Genomic DNA, 16,803 nt, shown 5'->3' with positions numbered 1-16,803 from the left:
GGCCTGGCTATACGAACAGCTTCCCCGTCTCAGAAAACTGCCTGGCTGCCTGAATTTGCTCTTGAGTCTTCTCCTCACAAGGTGTTTCACCTTTTCCCCGGGCTTTTTCAATTTTGTTCAAACGGAGCACTCTAGGTCAGCGCTCTAATCTAGGCCACCGCATCATGGCAAATGTAGGTCAGAGGAGTATTCTTTTACCTAGTTGCAGTTGGGTCAGGGCGCCAGGCCTTTATGGGGAGTAAATGGGACTTCTTTTTCTTAATTTAGGACCAGAATTCTTCATCAGAATTGTGTTCCCTTGGAAAATGAAATTAATTTGGATCATGTGATGTTATTCCTCGTGTAGGCCAGGTAATAAGATCAACAGATTCAAATTTCCATGCTGGAGTTCAGAACTCTGAGATTATGGAGGTCACCGTTCCCCCAAAACTGAATGATAATGGTCACATTTTAAACCCTGTGTTCCTAGAGAAAGATATAGTTCCTACTGAATTGCAAAATGAAAACTGACTGGCTACCTCCCCGAGAGCGACAGTAAAAATATGACCATGGAATGTGGCTGGGTGGTCTAGGAAGTGTGGCCTAGGGGATGTTAGATTATCATTTAAATAAATTTAGCACTATTGTCCTGCAAGAGACTTGGGCAACTGACATCTGTTTTCCCAGCTACATATCTTTTTGTCTACGGACAAGTAAAGAAATCATAAGGGGTAGAGCCAGAGTGGGCTGAATTTTGGATCTTGGAAATGTTTAAAGCAAGATTTTCCTCACCTGGTAAATGATGAATGCCCCCAACTAAATCTCCAATAGAGATTGGCTGGGCAAAAGCCTTACCTGGCCCCACACACCCCCTAAATGTACTTGGCGGGCACCATGGCACCCACTACCACCATACTGATCTTCAACATCTGAAGAAGGGGGCCATAGTCCCCGGAAGCTTCTGCCAGAGGGGCATCTTGTCAGCCCTTCGGAGGCCACCGAACTCCTGTTTCTTTTGGTTCTGACAGACCAACAGGGCTCGCTCAGTCTCCTCCCCTGTATGGAAATGTTACTGAGGCAGTTCTGAGAAAGCCACTTCTGTTGAAGGCAGGCATCTTGGGTCCACTCAGACAACCGGTGACTCGCAAAAATCCCCCTTTCAATAAATCACATTTTCTGAGCTGCTTCCTCTGAAGTGAAAGACCTAAGAACTTCTCCTATTTTGCTACTACAGCCGAAGGCAAATGCAATCGAGGGTTGCCAGATCCCGGTTGGGAAACGCCTAGAGATCTGGGGATGGAACCTGGGGTGCACAGGGACCTCAGTGGGGTATAATGCCATAGAGTCCACCCTCCAAAGCATCAGTTTTCTCCAGGGGAAGTGTTCTTTGTAGTCTAGAGATGAGCCATAATTCTGGGGGATCCCCAGGTCCCACCTGGAGGCTGACATATAGGGTTGCCAGGTCTGTGTGGGGAAATACCTGGAGATTGGGGGGGTGGGGGTGGAGCGTCAGAAGAGGGCGGGGTTTGGAGCCTAATGCCATAGAGTCCAACTTCCAAAGTGGCCATTTTCTCCAGGTGAACATATCTCAGTTGCCTGGATATCCGTTGTAATAGCCGGGGGATCTCCAGCCACTACCTGGAGGCTGGCATCACTAACAGCGACCGGGGCAGGCTGGCCCAGTTCCGCCTTGCGTCACACTCCAGCGCTCCTCCGCCTGCCTGCCGGCTGGTGGAATCATGTCCCTCGTTCAAGGGCTGCCCGGCTCTTCCCTCCGGATTTTCTTGCCAAAGGTTTCCGGTGGCGGGGGGAAGGGGGGGGGGGAGAAGGGAGGAAGGCAGTCACGATGCACGGCCACGTGCCGGGGAAGCCCGCTGGCTGCGGGGGGAGGGGAGCAAGCGAGAGGCGGGCTGAGGGCGGAGCCTCCCCGGCCGGGCTGTAGCGCTCCGCAGTAGAGTTGGGCGGGCGTCAAAGCGGAGCGAGAGAGCAGGAGTCCCGGCAGTGGCCCGCTTTTTTCCATGTAAGTGAGACACACACCCCTTCCCCAATTTGCTCAACCAGCCGCGAGCCGGGGGGGGGAGACGAGAGCCGCGCTAGGCAGGGCACCTGGTCTGGAAGCTCAAAGGGGCTTTCTCCCTTCCGAATAACTGCATCGCACTGCACCATGACTTCCAAGTAAACAGAGGTCTGAAGCAGCAGAACAAAGATGGGGGTCCGTCCAGCGGCACCTTTAAGACCAACAGAGTTTAATTCTGGGTATACGCTTTCGTGTGCATGCACAGTTCATGTGTATCTGAAGAAATGTGTGCGTGCACACGAAAGTTTATACCCAGAATTAAGTTTTGTTGGTCTTAAAGGTGCCGCTGGACTCCAACTTTTTCTTAGTAAACACGCACCGGATCGGTCTTCGTAGGCTGCTGTCCTGTAGTAGTTCCATCCTGTGCCTGTTTACTCACAAATCCCTGTGGGTTCAGTGGGACTTCTTTCCAAAACTTGGTCTATGTTGGATTGCTGTCCGAAGGGTTCGTCTCGCGGGTTTTAATATTAAGACGCTTCTGAATTGCAGCGACCGCTGCCCGTATTGAGTGCATCATGTTTCGTATGCTGGTCATCTGCTGCTGTTATTACTCGCTGTGAGAAAACACTTTCGTGCAAAAGCTCGTTGCAAAATTTGGAAATACATGAATGCATCTGAAGGAGAGGAGGCTTATGGAGACGGGGACTTAAGCGGCTAGGGGTCAAGGGCATGATCGATATTCGACAAATGTCACTCACCTCCATTTATACTACATTTTATAAATGTCAGAGTATAATTTTGTATATTAACTAAGGTATAAATGATGGAATAAAATAAGTTTAGGCTTGGTCAGAAAATAACTATTGCATCATACACTTCCATTTTTTTCTTCTGAAAGTTCCATTTCCCCCCATAGCTTCAACATTTGCATTTTTAACGTATTAGTGTTGATGTTAACTGTTCAGTAAAATTAACCTGCCTTGCTCTGTCAGATCTGACAACCAAAGGAATAGCATTTGGGAGGGGTGTGTGTTTATTTCATTTTTATTAGTTACATAACTCCTTTCTTTTGAGTTTTTTAATCTATCCCTTCTCCTGTTGCATCATCACAACAACCTTGTAAGGTAGCTGGGCTGAGAAGAACAGGTCTAAGCCTAGATCAGAGTCTGATCCCAGTGGCACCTTTAAGACCAATAAGGTTTAATTCTGGGTATAAGCTTTCATGTGCTTGTACTGTTGTTGTTGTTCAGTCGCACAGTCAAGTCTGACTCTTTGTGACCCCATGGACCACATCACGCAAGGCCCTCCTGTCTTCCGCCATCCTCCGGAGTTTGCTTAATTTCATGTTCGTTGCAACAAAACCCCATGGACAGTGCTTGCACATGAAAGCTTATACCCAGAATAAAACTTTGTTGGTCTTAAAGGTGCCGCTGGACTCAAACTTTGTTCTGTTGCTTCAGACCAACACGGCTATCCACCTGAGGTCTAAGGCTACAGTTAAAAGTAGGCATTTTAACCTTTAACAAAATATTTAGCATGTATACGGCGGTGGTGGCTTAGTTCGAGACCCTAGTGCTGCGTGACGGAGTGAACTCCCATCTCCGGCCCAAGTTCCTGCCAATTTAGCAGTTTGAAAGCAAGAAATTGCAAGTAGAAAAATAGGTACCGCTTCGGTAGGAAGGTAACAGCATTCCGAGCACCTCGGCATTTAGTCATGTTGGCCACATGACCACGGAGACACCTTTGCACTGGCTCTTCGGCTTGGAAACGGAGATGAGCACTGCCCCCTAAAGTCGGATTCAACTAGCTTTCGAGCAAGGGAAACCTTTACCTATACAATGCTTATAGGATGTTTAGATCACTTTGTATACATTATCTTTTTTAAACATGCACAACACTCCTGTAAAGTAGGCTAGTATTATTTCCCCCATATTTTTATATTGGGGGGGGGCGCTGTGAGTATAGCAGAGATCAGCTAGGAAGGGCCTGAGGTCACTTGGAAAGATCATAGCAGAGGAGAGACTAGAGCCAGGGATTTTCTGATTCCTAGCTGAGTCTCAAGAATTATATCCGTGTTTTTCAACCCACACTCAGATTGGGACCATTAAGTGCATCATAAGAGTATGAGCATCTGCCCTTTGAAGTCCTGTAAATATAAAGTTCTGCATTTAGGTAGGAATAATCAAATGCATAACTATAGGATGGGGGGACTTGTCTGGGCAGTAGTATGTGCGAAAAGGATCTGGGGGTCTTAGTAGACCATACACTGAACATGAGTCAGCAGTGTGACGCGGTTGCTAAAAAGGCTAATGCAATTTTGGGCTGTATCAACAGAAATACAGCGTCCATATCATGACATGTGATGGTACCACTTTACTCTGCTCTGGTTAGACTTCACCTAGAGTATTGTGTTCAGTTTTGGGCACCACAATTTAAGAAGGATATAGACAAGCTGGAGCAACAAAGATGGTGAGGGGTCTGGAGACCAAGTCCTATGAGGAAAGGTTGAAGGAGCTGGGTATGTTTAGCCTGGAGAGGAGACAACTGAAAGATAACCATCTTCAAGTACTTGAAGGGCTGCCATCTAGAGGATGGTGTGGAGTTGTTTTCTGTTGCCCCCGAAGTTTGGACCAGAACCAATGGGTTGAAATTAAGTCAGGAAGAGTTTTCAGCTAAACATTAGGAAGAACTTCCTGACAGAGCAGTTCCCCAGTGGAACAGGCTTCCTCCGGAAGTGGCAGGCTCTCCTTCTTTGGAAGTTTTCAAACAGAGGCTAGATGGCCATCTGAGGGAGAGGGTGGGAAGGGTTGCCTCAGTGCTTAGTTCTTGTGCCCCTTTTTTTACACCCAGGGAAATGCTGATTGCCATTTTGGGGTCAGGAAACAATCCTGAGGTTTTTGTCATCGTCTGGGCGTGGAACAGCGGTCACTACAGGTGTGGAGGGGGAGGTATTTGTGAATTTCCTGCCTTGTGCAGGGGTTTGGACTAGATGACCCTGGAGGTCTCTTCCAACTCTGTGATTCTATGATTCTAGTGTACATGCATAGATAACAAAGGTGTCACATCTCCTGCTGCTAAACTTGCAGTGTTGTTGAATTTCAGGGAGGCCCAATTTTATGGAACCTGCGAGCACTTTTGGAATTTTGAGAAAGAGTAATAAATAATAATAATAATAATAATAAAAAAATAAAAGTGGCTGGCCCCACATGCAGATTAAGGACCTCCCACAGGCAAGGTTGGGTTTTTACCATACTTAGGGATGCAGAAAAATATGACTTCGTTATTTAAGGGGGGGAAGTGGGGGAAGAGGGACCAGTCTGCTGAGGGCTGAGTTTTAGGAGCACAGAGTGTTGAAGGCAGCTGAGAGTCAGTTACAGAAACTATTGAGGAAAGTTAGCCTGCTCAAACTGCTCCAAGCTTGTACGGTGCTGGAGGGGGGGGAGTTTTTAGGAGTAATTATTTTCCTGTTCTGCCATATCTGGTGGGATACCGGGCGGTGGTCGTTATGTTCATAAAACAGAGCTGGACTTCTCTGTGCCTTTCAGAGACCCTTGGTGAAATCATAATGCTAATGTTTGAATAACTAGAAGAGTTTGCTACAGCAACCCCTTAGGATACCAGGTTTTCCAAATATTCTTTTGTAGGAATCAGGTTTTTTTTTTTAACTCGTAATCCTCTTTTTAATTGACATTTCTTTCTCTCTCTTCTGATGACCAAAGCATGGAGACAGGCTTGATTTTGTGGTGTTGAGAGAGTTAACTGTGTTAGTCTCTTGTAGCAAAAGGAAACAGAATTCCAGTGGTGCCTTAATAACTAAGGACCTGTAGGGCCCAGGGATCACTGATGCCCCAGGAAGGCCAGAAAACAGGGAGAAGGTTCTGGCCCGGTGAATCCTGGGGGCGGGGCTGACAAACCCCATGGCTCTCTTTCCAATACTGCCACATGCCGGGGCATGACCAGGAGGACCTCAGTGTTGACATGGGAAGAAGAAAAGACCTGGTCTGTTCCTTTAGAAACAGGAGGGCACTTTTTGCAACTCTTATGGGGTTTTTTTTTTCCCCCTTGCAAGGTATTGAGACTCCTTAGAACAAAGAAGGAGAGATTCTAAGTGGGTATTCTCTTCATGGACAGAAATTGATGCTTGTCCAGAAATCCATGCTTCTCCAGCAGAAATGGTTAGGCTGCAGTTTTGTGTAGGCTTCCTTGGGAGGAAGCCTCACTGAATTCCTGGGGGCTTCCTTTTGAGTAAACATGCTGGAGAAAGAAATGCACAGTGATTTACCTTCTTAAGAAAGAAATGCACAGTGATTTACCTTCTTAACAGCGATTTGAAAGAGAAATGAGGCAACAAAATAAAAGCGACCATTGGCGGCAAACTGGCTGGGGGTTTACTCCTTGGTAAGCAGGCGACGGCTGGCGCTGGGCAAGAAGACGCGAGGTTTTCGTCGTGGGCTCCGTCTCGGCCTGCTTTGCGTTGGGGAGCCAAGCTGGAAGGGAGAAAACCGTCAGGAGGGAGGGGGCGGGAGGGAAGCTGGGCGCCCCTGCGGCCTTGGGAGGATTTGCTTCTGGCCCTTCCTGCCTATAGCGAGAAGGAGGAGCCGAGCGAGCCGTTCGAATTGCCCGCTCTCGCCCGGCGCCAGAGGCAGCAGCGCGGGGTCCGGCCCTGTTTGCGCGGGGCGGGTGGGGCGCGGCGGCTTCGGCCGGCTCTCTGCAGCCCGCGCGGGGCAGGGATTTCGCGGGAGCCGGAAAGCAAGCAGTTGAAAGGCGGGGGCTTCCCGGCGGGCGGGCGGGCTGCTTTAGGAAATCGAGGCTGCGCCTGGCCCTTTGCTCGCAATGAAGGGAGAGAATCCGGAGTCAGCCTGCTGCCTGAGATGGGAAAGGTCCCTTTGTTTGGGCCCTGTCCAGCGACCCTGTTGCTGCGTCTGGGGGCATTTTACTTCCAGGCGTGGGTTCAGCTGTGGCGGCTTTCCCGTTCCTGGGACAGTTAAAACCTGTTGGATTTCTGCCTGCCCTTCAGAGGCAGTGTGGATGCAGGAATAAAAAGTTGAAACAATCTGTCCACAGAGGAGTGCCTCTCACTGGTGCTTCCTCCCAGGCCAGGGCCATGCCTAATGGGCACCATGCGATGTGGGGCTTGTCCAGGCTTATGCCAACCGAGTGGTTTCACTAGAAACGCGCTCGAGCCAAGATACAATTTTAGCAAAGTATGAAAATAAAATGCCCGGTTTGGGGGTTAGGGTTGCCAGCTCTGGGTTGGAAAATAACTAGATTTGGGGCTGGAGCCTGAGAAGGGTGGGGTTAGAGAAGGGGGTTGTGGTTGCCAACCTCCAGGTGGTGGCTGGAGATCCCCTGGGATTACAACTGATCTCCAGGTAACCGTTTGTCAAGAAAATGGCAGCTTTGGAAGGTGGACTCTATGGCATTATACCACACTGAAGTCCCCCCCTCCTTCCTAAACCCCACCTTCTTCAGGCTCAGTCCCCAAAATCTCCAGGTATTTCCCAAACCAGAGCTGGCAGCCCTAGAGGGGAAGGACCTCAGCCCGATATGGTGCCATAGAGTCCTCTGCCCAGAGCAGCCAGGCCTGCCAAGAAGACGGGAGGGAAGAAGAGCCAGGCAAGGAACTGAACTCTGTCATCCGGAATAATACTGGGAAATCACCAGGCCCCACCTGGAGGCTGGCAACCTAGTGACTGCCAATACGCCAGGCAGGAAAGCTTTGTAAAAACTTAGTTCTCACCCCCCCACACAGTTGACTTCACAGATATGTAATAAGAATTTTATATGGTGTTCCCTCCCCCCAAAATGTTCCAAAGACCTTTATCCCAGTTTTCCCAACATAAAAACGCTTATGTTTGCTCTGAAAAAGCAACGCCTATGGGATCTTCTGTCTTTTGGAATGAGTGAAAGGTTTTTCAGACAAGGTGTCTGCCACTTAAAATGTGTAAGGTGGATATTTTGATGCAAGGCAATCTAGTGCTCTAATTTGTCTTGCATAAAAATCTTTACATTACACCTTTTGAATGATACTTTGAAATGATTCAGGTGGGGTAGCCTTGTTGGTCTGAAGCAGCAGAACAAAGTTCGACTCCAGTGGCACCTTTAAGACCGACAAAGTTGAATTCAGGGTACAACCTTTTGTGTGCATGCACACTTCTACAGATACAATGAAATGGAAATTACCAGTCCATACATATAGGTAGAGGGTGAGCAGTAGATAGAGGGTGAGCTAATTTACTGCTCACCTGCCTATATGTATGGACTGGTAACTTCCATTTCATTGTATCTGAAGAAGTGTGCATGCACACAAAAGGTTGTACATTGAATAAAACTTTCTTGGTCTTAAAGGTGCCCCTGGACTCAAATTTTGTTCTGTCACTTTGAAACCATGTGAGGGTACTTAATGGTCATTTGTACATACACTGTAGATACGTACAACAGATTTCAAAAATAAATTAATTGTTTTAATGCAACTATTGTAATTTTGCCCAAAATATACTGGAGTATGTATCATCATAATACACTGTTGAAGGATTCAGTGTTACAAAGCTCAACTCCATATCCAAATCATACACATTTTTTTGTTTTCTACAAAATCTGAGCTTTCTGTTGTCATTGTTTATTTTTCCTGGCATTCCGCAAAAATTAAGTTACATGTGCTAAAGTCGCATAAGGTATAGCAGTTCATAGCTCCCTTTCAAGTACCAGGTCTGTTCACCATTTCCCTTGCAAAAAACTAAGGCATTTATACTTCTAAACTCCATAAATATGTCAAATAGTATAATTTTTTTGCTGTTATAAATCATGCATTTTGTGCAGTTAAAACAAGTTATGCTTTGATAAGAAACTCAGTACTGCATAAATTCCTGTTACCTCCAGATTTATGGCTTTTAAAAAGGCTTCAAACTATCTGGAGATTTTACATCTCTATTCACTAGGTCTAATATTGTTTGTGCAGTTTTCTTTATAAGGGAAAGGAGTTTTCTTTTAATGGAAAAGGAAAGCTGCAAAATGCAAGGGAGGGGTTAGCAATATGAAGTGGGACTGTGCCCCCGCCAGACCCCACTTTATATGGTTATGTTTCTAATGTGTGGAACTGAAAAGGATGCCTGAGTGTATTTCTGTTCTTGTCAGGGAATTACTGCTTTCTGCACTTGTAACCGATAGGCAAAAAGGAGAGAGGATGGAGCCCAGATCCACGGACATAAAGTGTGCACGGAGGACTCTCTTTGGTCCCGTGGACCCCAGTCAGTTGCAGCAGGACTTCCAGTGCATGCTATCTGCAAGCATGGAGAGGGCCAAGCAAAAGTGGAACTTCGACTTCTTGCAAGAGGTGCCTGCGGAAGGCCTGCTGCAGTGGGAAGAGCTGCAGGAACAGGAGGTCCCAGCCTTTTACCACACTTGTATAGTCGGGGGGGCTCGTAAACCACTGCAGCCTGTGAACCGGACAGTAGCCCAGGAAGCCCAAACTCGTCTCACAGTGAAGCTGAGAGAGAAAGCCAGGCCTGCCAAGAAGACGGGAGGGAAGAAGAGCCAGGCAAGGAAGAAGCGAAGGCAGACATCTTTGACCGGTGGGTAAACTGTCAATTTTGACATCATGTTTGTGGTCATGAGAGCGCATCGCTGCGTAGCAAAGGAAACAGAAACGTAACAGCCAGCCATGTGCCTAGGACAGGGGTCCCCAAACTTTTCAAGCCTGTGGGCACCTTTAGAATTCTGGCGCGGTGGTGGGCACAGCCACAAAATAGTTTTCGTGCACCCAGAGGAAGTTCGAGTGCAGCGGAAAAGAGAGGTGGTTTTAAAAATACACTGGGATCGAGGAGAGAGAATAAAACCAATGTTTGTAGTGGCTGTTTAATCTACAGAGTCACTCCGGTCTCCAGCAGCCCATCAGAAGCTGTGCAGGGCAAGTGACTGCACCCGCTTTTTGAAAACACTTGGCAGGCGATGGGTAAGGTGTTGGCGGGCACCACTCTGGGGACCCCTGGCCTAGGACATGTGTGGTATCAAGCAAACGGGTACAGTCTGAAATTCAGAACTAGGTTTCATGGTCTACATTATGTACAGGCACCACAAAAGAAGTAAGACTCAGTAGAATATACTAAACCCAGGCCAAATCCCGTCTCTTGTACCTCCTGTTTCCTGACCTTCCAAGAGCTATCCTAAGCAGAATTACACCCTTCTAAGCCTATTGATTTCACTGGGCTTAGAAGGGTGAAGCTCTGTTTAGGATTGTACTGTGCATCTTCCAGCAAGCATTGTTTCCAACAGTGTTGTTTACTATCTCTAAGAACACTACAGTATGGTAGTATAAAGTAAAGGTAAAGGTTCCCTTGCTCGAAAGCCAGTCGAATCCGACTCTAGGGTTGCAGTGCTCATCTCCATTTCAAAGCCGAAGAGCCAGCGCTGTCTGAAGATGTTTCCGTGGTCATGTGGCCGGCATGACTAAACACCAAGGTGCACGGAACGCTGTTACCTTCCCACCGAAGTGGTACCTATTTATCTACTTGCAATTTCTTGCTTTCAAACTGCTAGGTTGGCAGGAGCTGGAACTAGAGATGGGAGCTCACTCCATCATGCGGCCCCCGGGTCTCGAACTGCTGAACGACTGGCCTTCCACAGCCTGCAGTTCAGCATCTTAACCACTTGAGCCACCGCAGCTCCTTTGGTAGTATACACAGACAGTAAACAGATTGTCTGCCACCTAGTAGAATGCACTGTAAGACTGAATAATCAGAACCAAGGGTAGATGTCTGTGACAAAATCTGATCTTTTTGTCCCATTGTGAGCTAGTTTGGGGATGCTCCCACATTACAGACCAATTCCTATTCTGTGATCTTTAGAAAGCAGCCAAGTGGAAATACTGCCATATGTGCAATTTCTAACTGTGTGCTTGTTCTATCCATAGATTATTACACCACAAAGAAGCAAGTCAAAATGGAAATGCAAACTCCTGAAAAGAAACTGGCCTTCTAGAATGGAGTGTTGTGGGATGAGCCTGATCCCAGATTTTCTGGTTTATGCAGCGTACTACAGTTGCAGAAACAGGGCATTCAAGAAAACTGAAATGGAAATGTTGAGAACATCAACAGTCCCTCATAGGGAGGCCAAACAAACTGAGCGCTCCTTTTCCTAAGGGATGTTCCCCTCTTTAAAAAGCTGGCAGTCAAATAAGAAACAGGCTAACTGTAGCGACAACAGCATCACAAAGGATATTGCTTATCAGATAACAGTTAGCATATGAGTAGACGTTCAAAATACTATGTATGAACACATTGTAAATGCCATTATATGGTTCTGCGGGGTGTATGTTTATTATTTGAACTTATATGTATTGACTTTCCAGTTTCAACATGATGTCTGGGAATAGGAGAGGGAATTCGAAGAGCGGAGTCAGCATTCCAGGCCCTTCCGCTCAATTACAAAGATGGCCCTTCTTAAAAATTGCTTGCTGATGTGGCAGCTATTAAAGCAGCTGAGCTTGCACTGAGAACAAGTGGAGGCCCTGTGTTAGTCCAGTTACCTCAGCTAGGAATCTGCTCACTGGTTCTCCATCCAGAAGGGTTTTTCCCCTACTGTCACCTTAGTTTATGGGTCCAGAACTTGTAAATGGTTCCACCAGATCACAGGCCTGGGTGGTGGTTTGACCTTGGCAAGCCTCTTTTTTCACCTCAGCAGAATACCAGTTGGCCTCTCATCCAAACAGAGACTGTGAAGCAGAGAACAATCATGTGATTTCCTAACTAGTTGGCCATCCAGAAGGTCTTTTCTCCCCACTGTCACCTCAGTATAAGGGTCTAGGTCTTGTCAGTGGTGCTGCTTGTTCAGATCACAGGCCAATGTGGGCTTGGCCTCTTTTTCCACCTCAGCGGGGTACCAGTTGGCCTCTCATCTAAACAGATCGAACCATGAAGCAGAGAACAATCATGCGATTCCATTCTTCTTGTTATCTACACGTGGCCTGTGTAAATGGTTATTAGGAAAAGAGAGTTCTGTGACAGATAGTGAACCATAGTAATAAAGGATGTCATAAGCCATTTATAACATACCTTGCTGACTGTTATGCCGTTGTGTGTCTGTCAGTGCCTGAGATGTTGGGCTTCAAAATGTTCACTCTGTTAAGAAACTAAACTTGTCCTATTGGTAATTTTTAACTAAATGTTCAGGGTTATTAATAACATCCATAGGAGGAAATGTAATATTCTGAAATGTTGTTGATTACTTCTGTCAGTTTTAAAAACAAATTTCTGTGCTGCAGTGACATTTTGGATGTCCAAAATTTGCATTCATGAAATGGCCGTGAATCGTGGAGCTGCCAGGTGCTTGACAAGACCTCCCTTCTTTAGTCCAAGGCAAGCAACCAAAATGTGAGGTTCAGTCCTTGGTGGGCCATCATCCACATCTGTTGGGCTGGATTGGGCCACAAGCTACGTAAGTCATACTGACTACAGCGAGGGCTGAGGCTATATATCAGACCTTCCCATTAACACTATTCCTCACCATCCCAAGAAGCAGAAACATGCTACCCATCTGACAAATATTTAAGCATGAATGGTAGCTACACTGTTGAAGCTCTTCTAAAGCTCTCATGAAGGCAGAGAGGAAATTGCACTAAGAATAAACCATGAACACTATGCTCAGTAACTAGACCACTGATACTTCTGACCACTGGTAGAACACCAAATCTACATGTCTTTGTCACCTGCTGCCAGAGTTCTCCCACTATCAACATGCAGACTGATGGAAGTGTATCATCCTCAGGCGTTTCCACTTAAGATAAGCATTTGCCCCATCTGTACCCGTGGGAAAGAACTTGGCCACACCCTGCCATGTGCCTGGTTTCTGTCTTTTTGTTGACGTAAAAACCAAGTCTACACTCTTCCAAAGTCCTTGGCTGCAACTGACATATTCTAATAGTCTAACCTGGAATATGTCAACTCCCTATTGTCTGCCAGATAACCAAGGAGTTTAAAGAACTTTGCAGAGTACTACACCTGCAAAACTGCTGTGTCGGGGCTTGCTTATTTCCACCTATAGTTGTTACAGTAGATACCTATCTAACCTGCTACTAGTGTTTTTGTTTGTTAACAGATAGGTGAAATTATTCTTTGAGTTATAAATTTGTGTCCCTTTTTCCTCAATTCCTTTCATCTGTCTATTGGTTTGTTTGGGTCAGCGCAGTTTCATCCTGATGTCCAGAAAGGTCTTTATTATGTTCAAATCAGTGCTGTTTTTGAGGGGGGATTTGCTTTTCTTAACTTGGACTGTTGTAGCAATATGGTTCAGCAAATCAGCCTCAGGAGTGTTTACTATATCATTCGGTTATAAATCGTGGATGTTTGCAGTGTTACCAATAAAATCTGGTTAATCTGGTTTCTACAGATGGTTTTCCAACATTGTATTGAGGTCTTTTGTCTGATATATTTTTTCTGCATGCATCTGTGCTTTGGTTCTTCACCCTACTTCATTTCTGCCTCATGTATTCTGGTAGAAAAGCAACAAGAAACAAACCGTGAAGAGAACTGTAACGATGATTACATGAAAAGTGTGTAAAGATTTTATATTGAAATAAATAAATACATTCAAAACAGTCAGGGTCTTCTATACGCAATTCATATTACAAAATATAGTCAAAAATCATTGTAAATGCTGTCCAGTTAACAAATGACGTCCAACTCGAATAAAGGTCCTTTTCGTTACGATCATAAAGAATTTGCTATAATGCAGTAATAATGATAGTCACTCATTGATTGCAATTGTCTTTTGAGAACACAAAGGTTTACTCGCTCATTCTTAGTTGATGGAGAGATTTGCCTGGTTAATTCCGATAACAAACGAGACTCTGGCATGCTGACTAGTTATGCAGCCGCCGTACGAATGAACCTTTGTGTTCAGAAGATCTTGACTGTTTTGAATGTATTTATTTCAGTATAGAATCTTTTCACACTTTTCATGTAATCATTGTTACAGTTCTCTTCGCAGTTTGTTTCTTGTTGCTTTTCTGTCTGTGTCACTGTGGTCCCATTTGTTTTTCACATCATGTATTCTGGCAGCGGCCTGCTGGGCAGTAAATTATTCATGTCCCACCTCTGTCAGAAATGGCATGTTCACCTGGCTGCCGGGCTCTCCAGACCATGGCATTTCCGTGCTTTTTGAAAGCTGGGTTTGTTCCCCATAACCAGCAACTGCCAGTTGTTCACAGTACACCAAGCTGAGTTTTAGTTGCAAACAAAACTTGTGCCTTACGTTGATCTCCATTTTATCCTCACAACAGCCCAGTGAGGTAGGTCAGGATGAGAGAGAGTGACTACCCGAGGTCCCCCAGCAAACTTCCATGGCAGAGGGGGGATTCAAACCTGGCTGTTCCAGATCCCAGTCTGTGCAATGTGAAGGTGCAGGGAAAGGCTGCATCTAGATGGGATCTATTCCAGGGGTGTCAAACATGCGGCCCGGGGGCTGGATCAGGCCCCTGGAGGGCTTCTATCAGGCCCGCAGTGGAACTGGCTATCTCTTGCTTCCAGTGCTGCTGCTGCATCAGACTCTCTTAATCAGTTTGCCAGACTCTCTTAATCACTCAGCCATTTCATGTTTTAACCTGGGTCCTAGACTCAGAACTCTGAGCATGAGATTTCTGTGGTGAATGTCAATAAATCAAAAGTAAGTTTGCAGCTTACAGAGCTAATGTTTTAAGCTTGTTTTTATTTTAAAGAAAAAAAACCTTTGTGTTTGTGTCCTTTATAAAGTTTATATCTCTGCTACCTGGCATTACATTTTATGGCACACATGGCCCAGTCCAACAAGGTCTCATTTATGTCAGATCTGGCCCTCATAACAAATGAGTTCGACACCCCTGATTTAGACTGTCCTCCCAGTTGACTCAGGCCAATATTGGGGCCTTTTCACTATCTGGAGTCAATGAAAGATGAGATGGATCCAGGCAAAATTGAAGTACTGTGGATTGTGAGCCACACTGATGCAGGAATTGGAATCTGACTTGTTCTGTATTGAGCAACACTCCCCTTCATGGAAGAAGAAGAGATTGGATTTATACCCTGCCCTTCACTACCCAAAGGTGTCTCAGAGCGGCTTACAAACTCCTTTCCCTTCCCCTCCCCACAACAGACACCCTGTGAGGTAGGTGGGACTGAGAGAGCTCTGACAGAAACTGCTCTTTTCCAAGAACAGCTGTGCCAGAACTATGGCTTCCCCAAGGTCATCCAGCAGGTGCAAGTGGAGGAGGGGGGAATCAAGCCCAGTTCTCCCAGATTAGAGTCTGCACACTTAACCACTACACCAAAGTGGCATGAAGGTGCTTCTGGATGCCTCTTCACCTGTGGGTGATCAGGAGAATGAGGTGGTGTCAGAACCCACAGCTAACAACAAAGTACACGCATTCAGGAATGGTTATACTTTTATTGCAAAGCTATAGATGCAGTAACACAGGCACTGTTAGGAATGGCCACAGCCACTAGAGCCTAATAGGATATAGGCTATTCGTATGCTACCCTCCCATGGCATTGGCCAATTAAGGACCCTCCCGCGCGCGGGATAAGTCAGGCAACCATTAGGTGGCTAAAGCTGAGAACCAGGAGTCTCTCACGGTACATAGGAGCCCTCCAGACAACACAACCTCCTCCTGCACATCTGTAGAGATAAGCGTTTCAGCAAAAGGGAGAGCAGCAGGGATAGGAATGCAATAACAATTAACAAGATATAGAATGAACTCCCCAACCCCATGGCAGCATAGCTGACAGGTGGCCAGGAGTGCCCTGGGCCAGCCTAGACTGGAAGGACATCTGCAGCCATTTTGGGAGGATATCAACTTGACCATCGTTGTACATACTTTGGTGACATCCCTTTTAGAGTGCTGTAACATCCTGCAGCCATGAAATTAAAAGACGCCTGCTCCTTGGGAGGAAAGCGATGGCGAACCTAAACAGCATGATAAAAAGTAGAGACATCACCCTGCCAACAAAAGTCCGCATGGTCAAAGCAATGGTATTCCCAGTAGTCATGTATGGCTGCGAGAGTTGGACTATAAGGAAGGACGAGCGCCGAAGAATAGATTCTTTTGAACTATGGTGCTGGAGAAGGCCCTTGAGAGTCCCTTGGAGTGCAAGAAGATCAAATCAGTCAATCCTAAAAGAAATCAACCCTGACTGTTCCCTGGAAGGCCAGATAATGAAACTGAAGCTCAAATACTTTGGCCACCAAATGAGAAGGGAGCACTCACTGGAGAAGACCCTGATGCTGGGAAAGATTGAAGGTCAAAGAAGACGGGGACGGCAAAGGATGAGATGGTTAGACAGTGTCATAGATGCAACGAACATGAAATTGAGCAAACTTCAGAGGACAGCGGAAGACAGGAGGGCCTGGCGGGATCTGGTCCATGGGGTCGCGAAGAGTCGGACTCGACTGTGCGACTGAACAACAACAAACATCCTCAGAGGGGGACTGATTGTGAAGATGGTTTGGAAACTTGAGATACGAAAGCCAGAACACTAAAGCAGCATCACTGGCTGATTTGTTTCTGAGCTCAGTTCAGTGTGTCCTTTGAAATGAGTGTAAGTACCTGAAGGACCTATACCAGCCTGCCCGAACTTCAAGATCCAGAGGTGATGCCTTGTGAACTTACTGTGTATCTTAGAGCACGCTCCAAAAGTCTTGCTATGAGACTAATACAGCTCCAGCTGGAGAGATCCATGTACATTCTACGTTTCCATGGGATCCCCAAAGAGAAGAATGAGGATTTAGAAGAACTTTTGGCAGTTGCCTTGGCCCCATTAATGGATTATAAACAAGAAGAT

General features: G+C 46.3%; 1 protein-coding gene across 2 annotated transcripts; it reads left to right on the top strand.

The window, feature by feature from the left end:
- Positions 1 to 1,941: 1,941 nt before the first annotated feature.
- On the top strand, positions 1,942 to 13,368 carry LOC107111179 (cyclin-dependent kinase inhibitor 1-like). 2 transcript variants are annotated; one of them, XM_015412109.1, is made up of 3 exons: positions 1,942 to 1,999; positions 9,164 to 9,567; positions 10,905 to 13,368. In XM_015412109.1, coding segments are annotated over exons 1-3 (474 nt in total). In that variant the 5' UTR covers positions 1,942 to 1,997; the 3' UTR covers positions 10,973 to 13,368. The 2 variants fall into 2 exon arrangements, with proteins under 2 accessions (XP_015267595.1, XP_015267594.1); XM_015412108.1 differs by having other exon boundaries at positions 1,955 to 1,999; positions 9,131 to 9,567.
- Positions 13,369 to 16,803: the final 3,435 nt, after the last annotated feature.

This window comes from Gekko japonicus, unplaced genomic scaffold (assembly GCF_001447785.1).
Source record: "Gekko japonicus isolate JY-2015 unplaced genomic scaffold, Gekko_japonicus_V1.1 scaffold1620, whole genome shotgun sequence".
Taxonomy (NCBI): Eukaryota; Metazoa; Chordata; class Lepidosauria; order Squamata; family Gekkonidae; genus Gekko; species Gekko japonicus.
This window is presented reverse-complemented; position numbering and strand designations above follow the sequence as displayed.

What these genes read in the sequence shown, in the direction of transcription:
- LOC107111179 (XM_015412108.1), top strand. An exon ending in AAGGCAGACATCTTTGACCG is followed by an intron (nt 9,568 to 10,904) that starts GTGGGTAAACTG and finishes TTCTATCCATAG; the next exon opens with ATTATTACACCACAAAGAAG.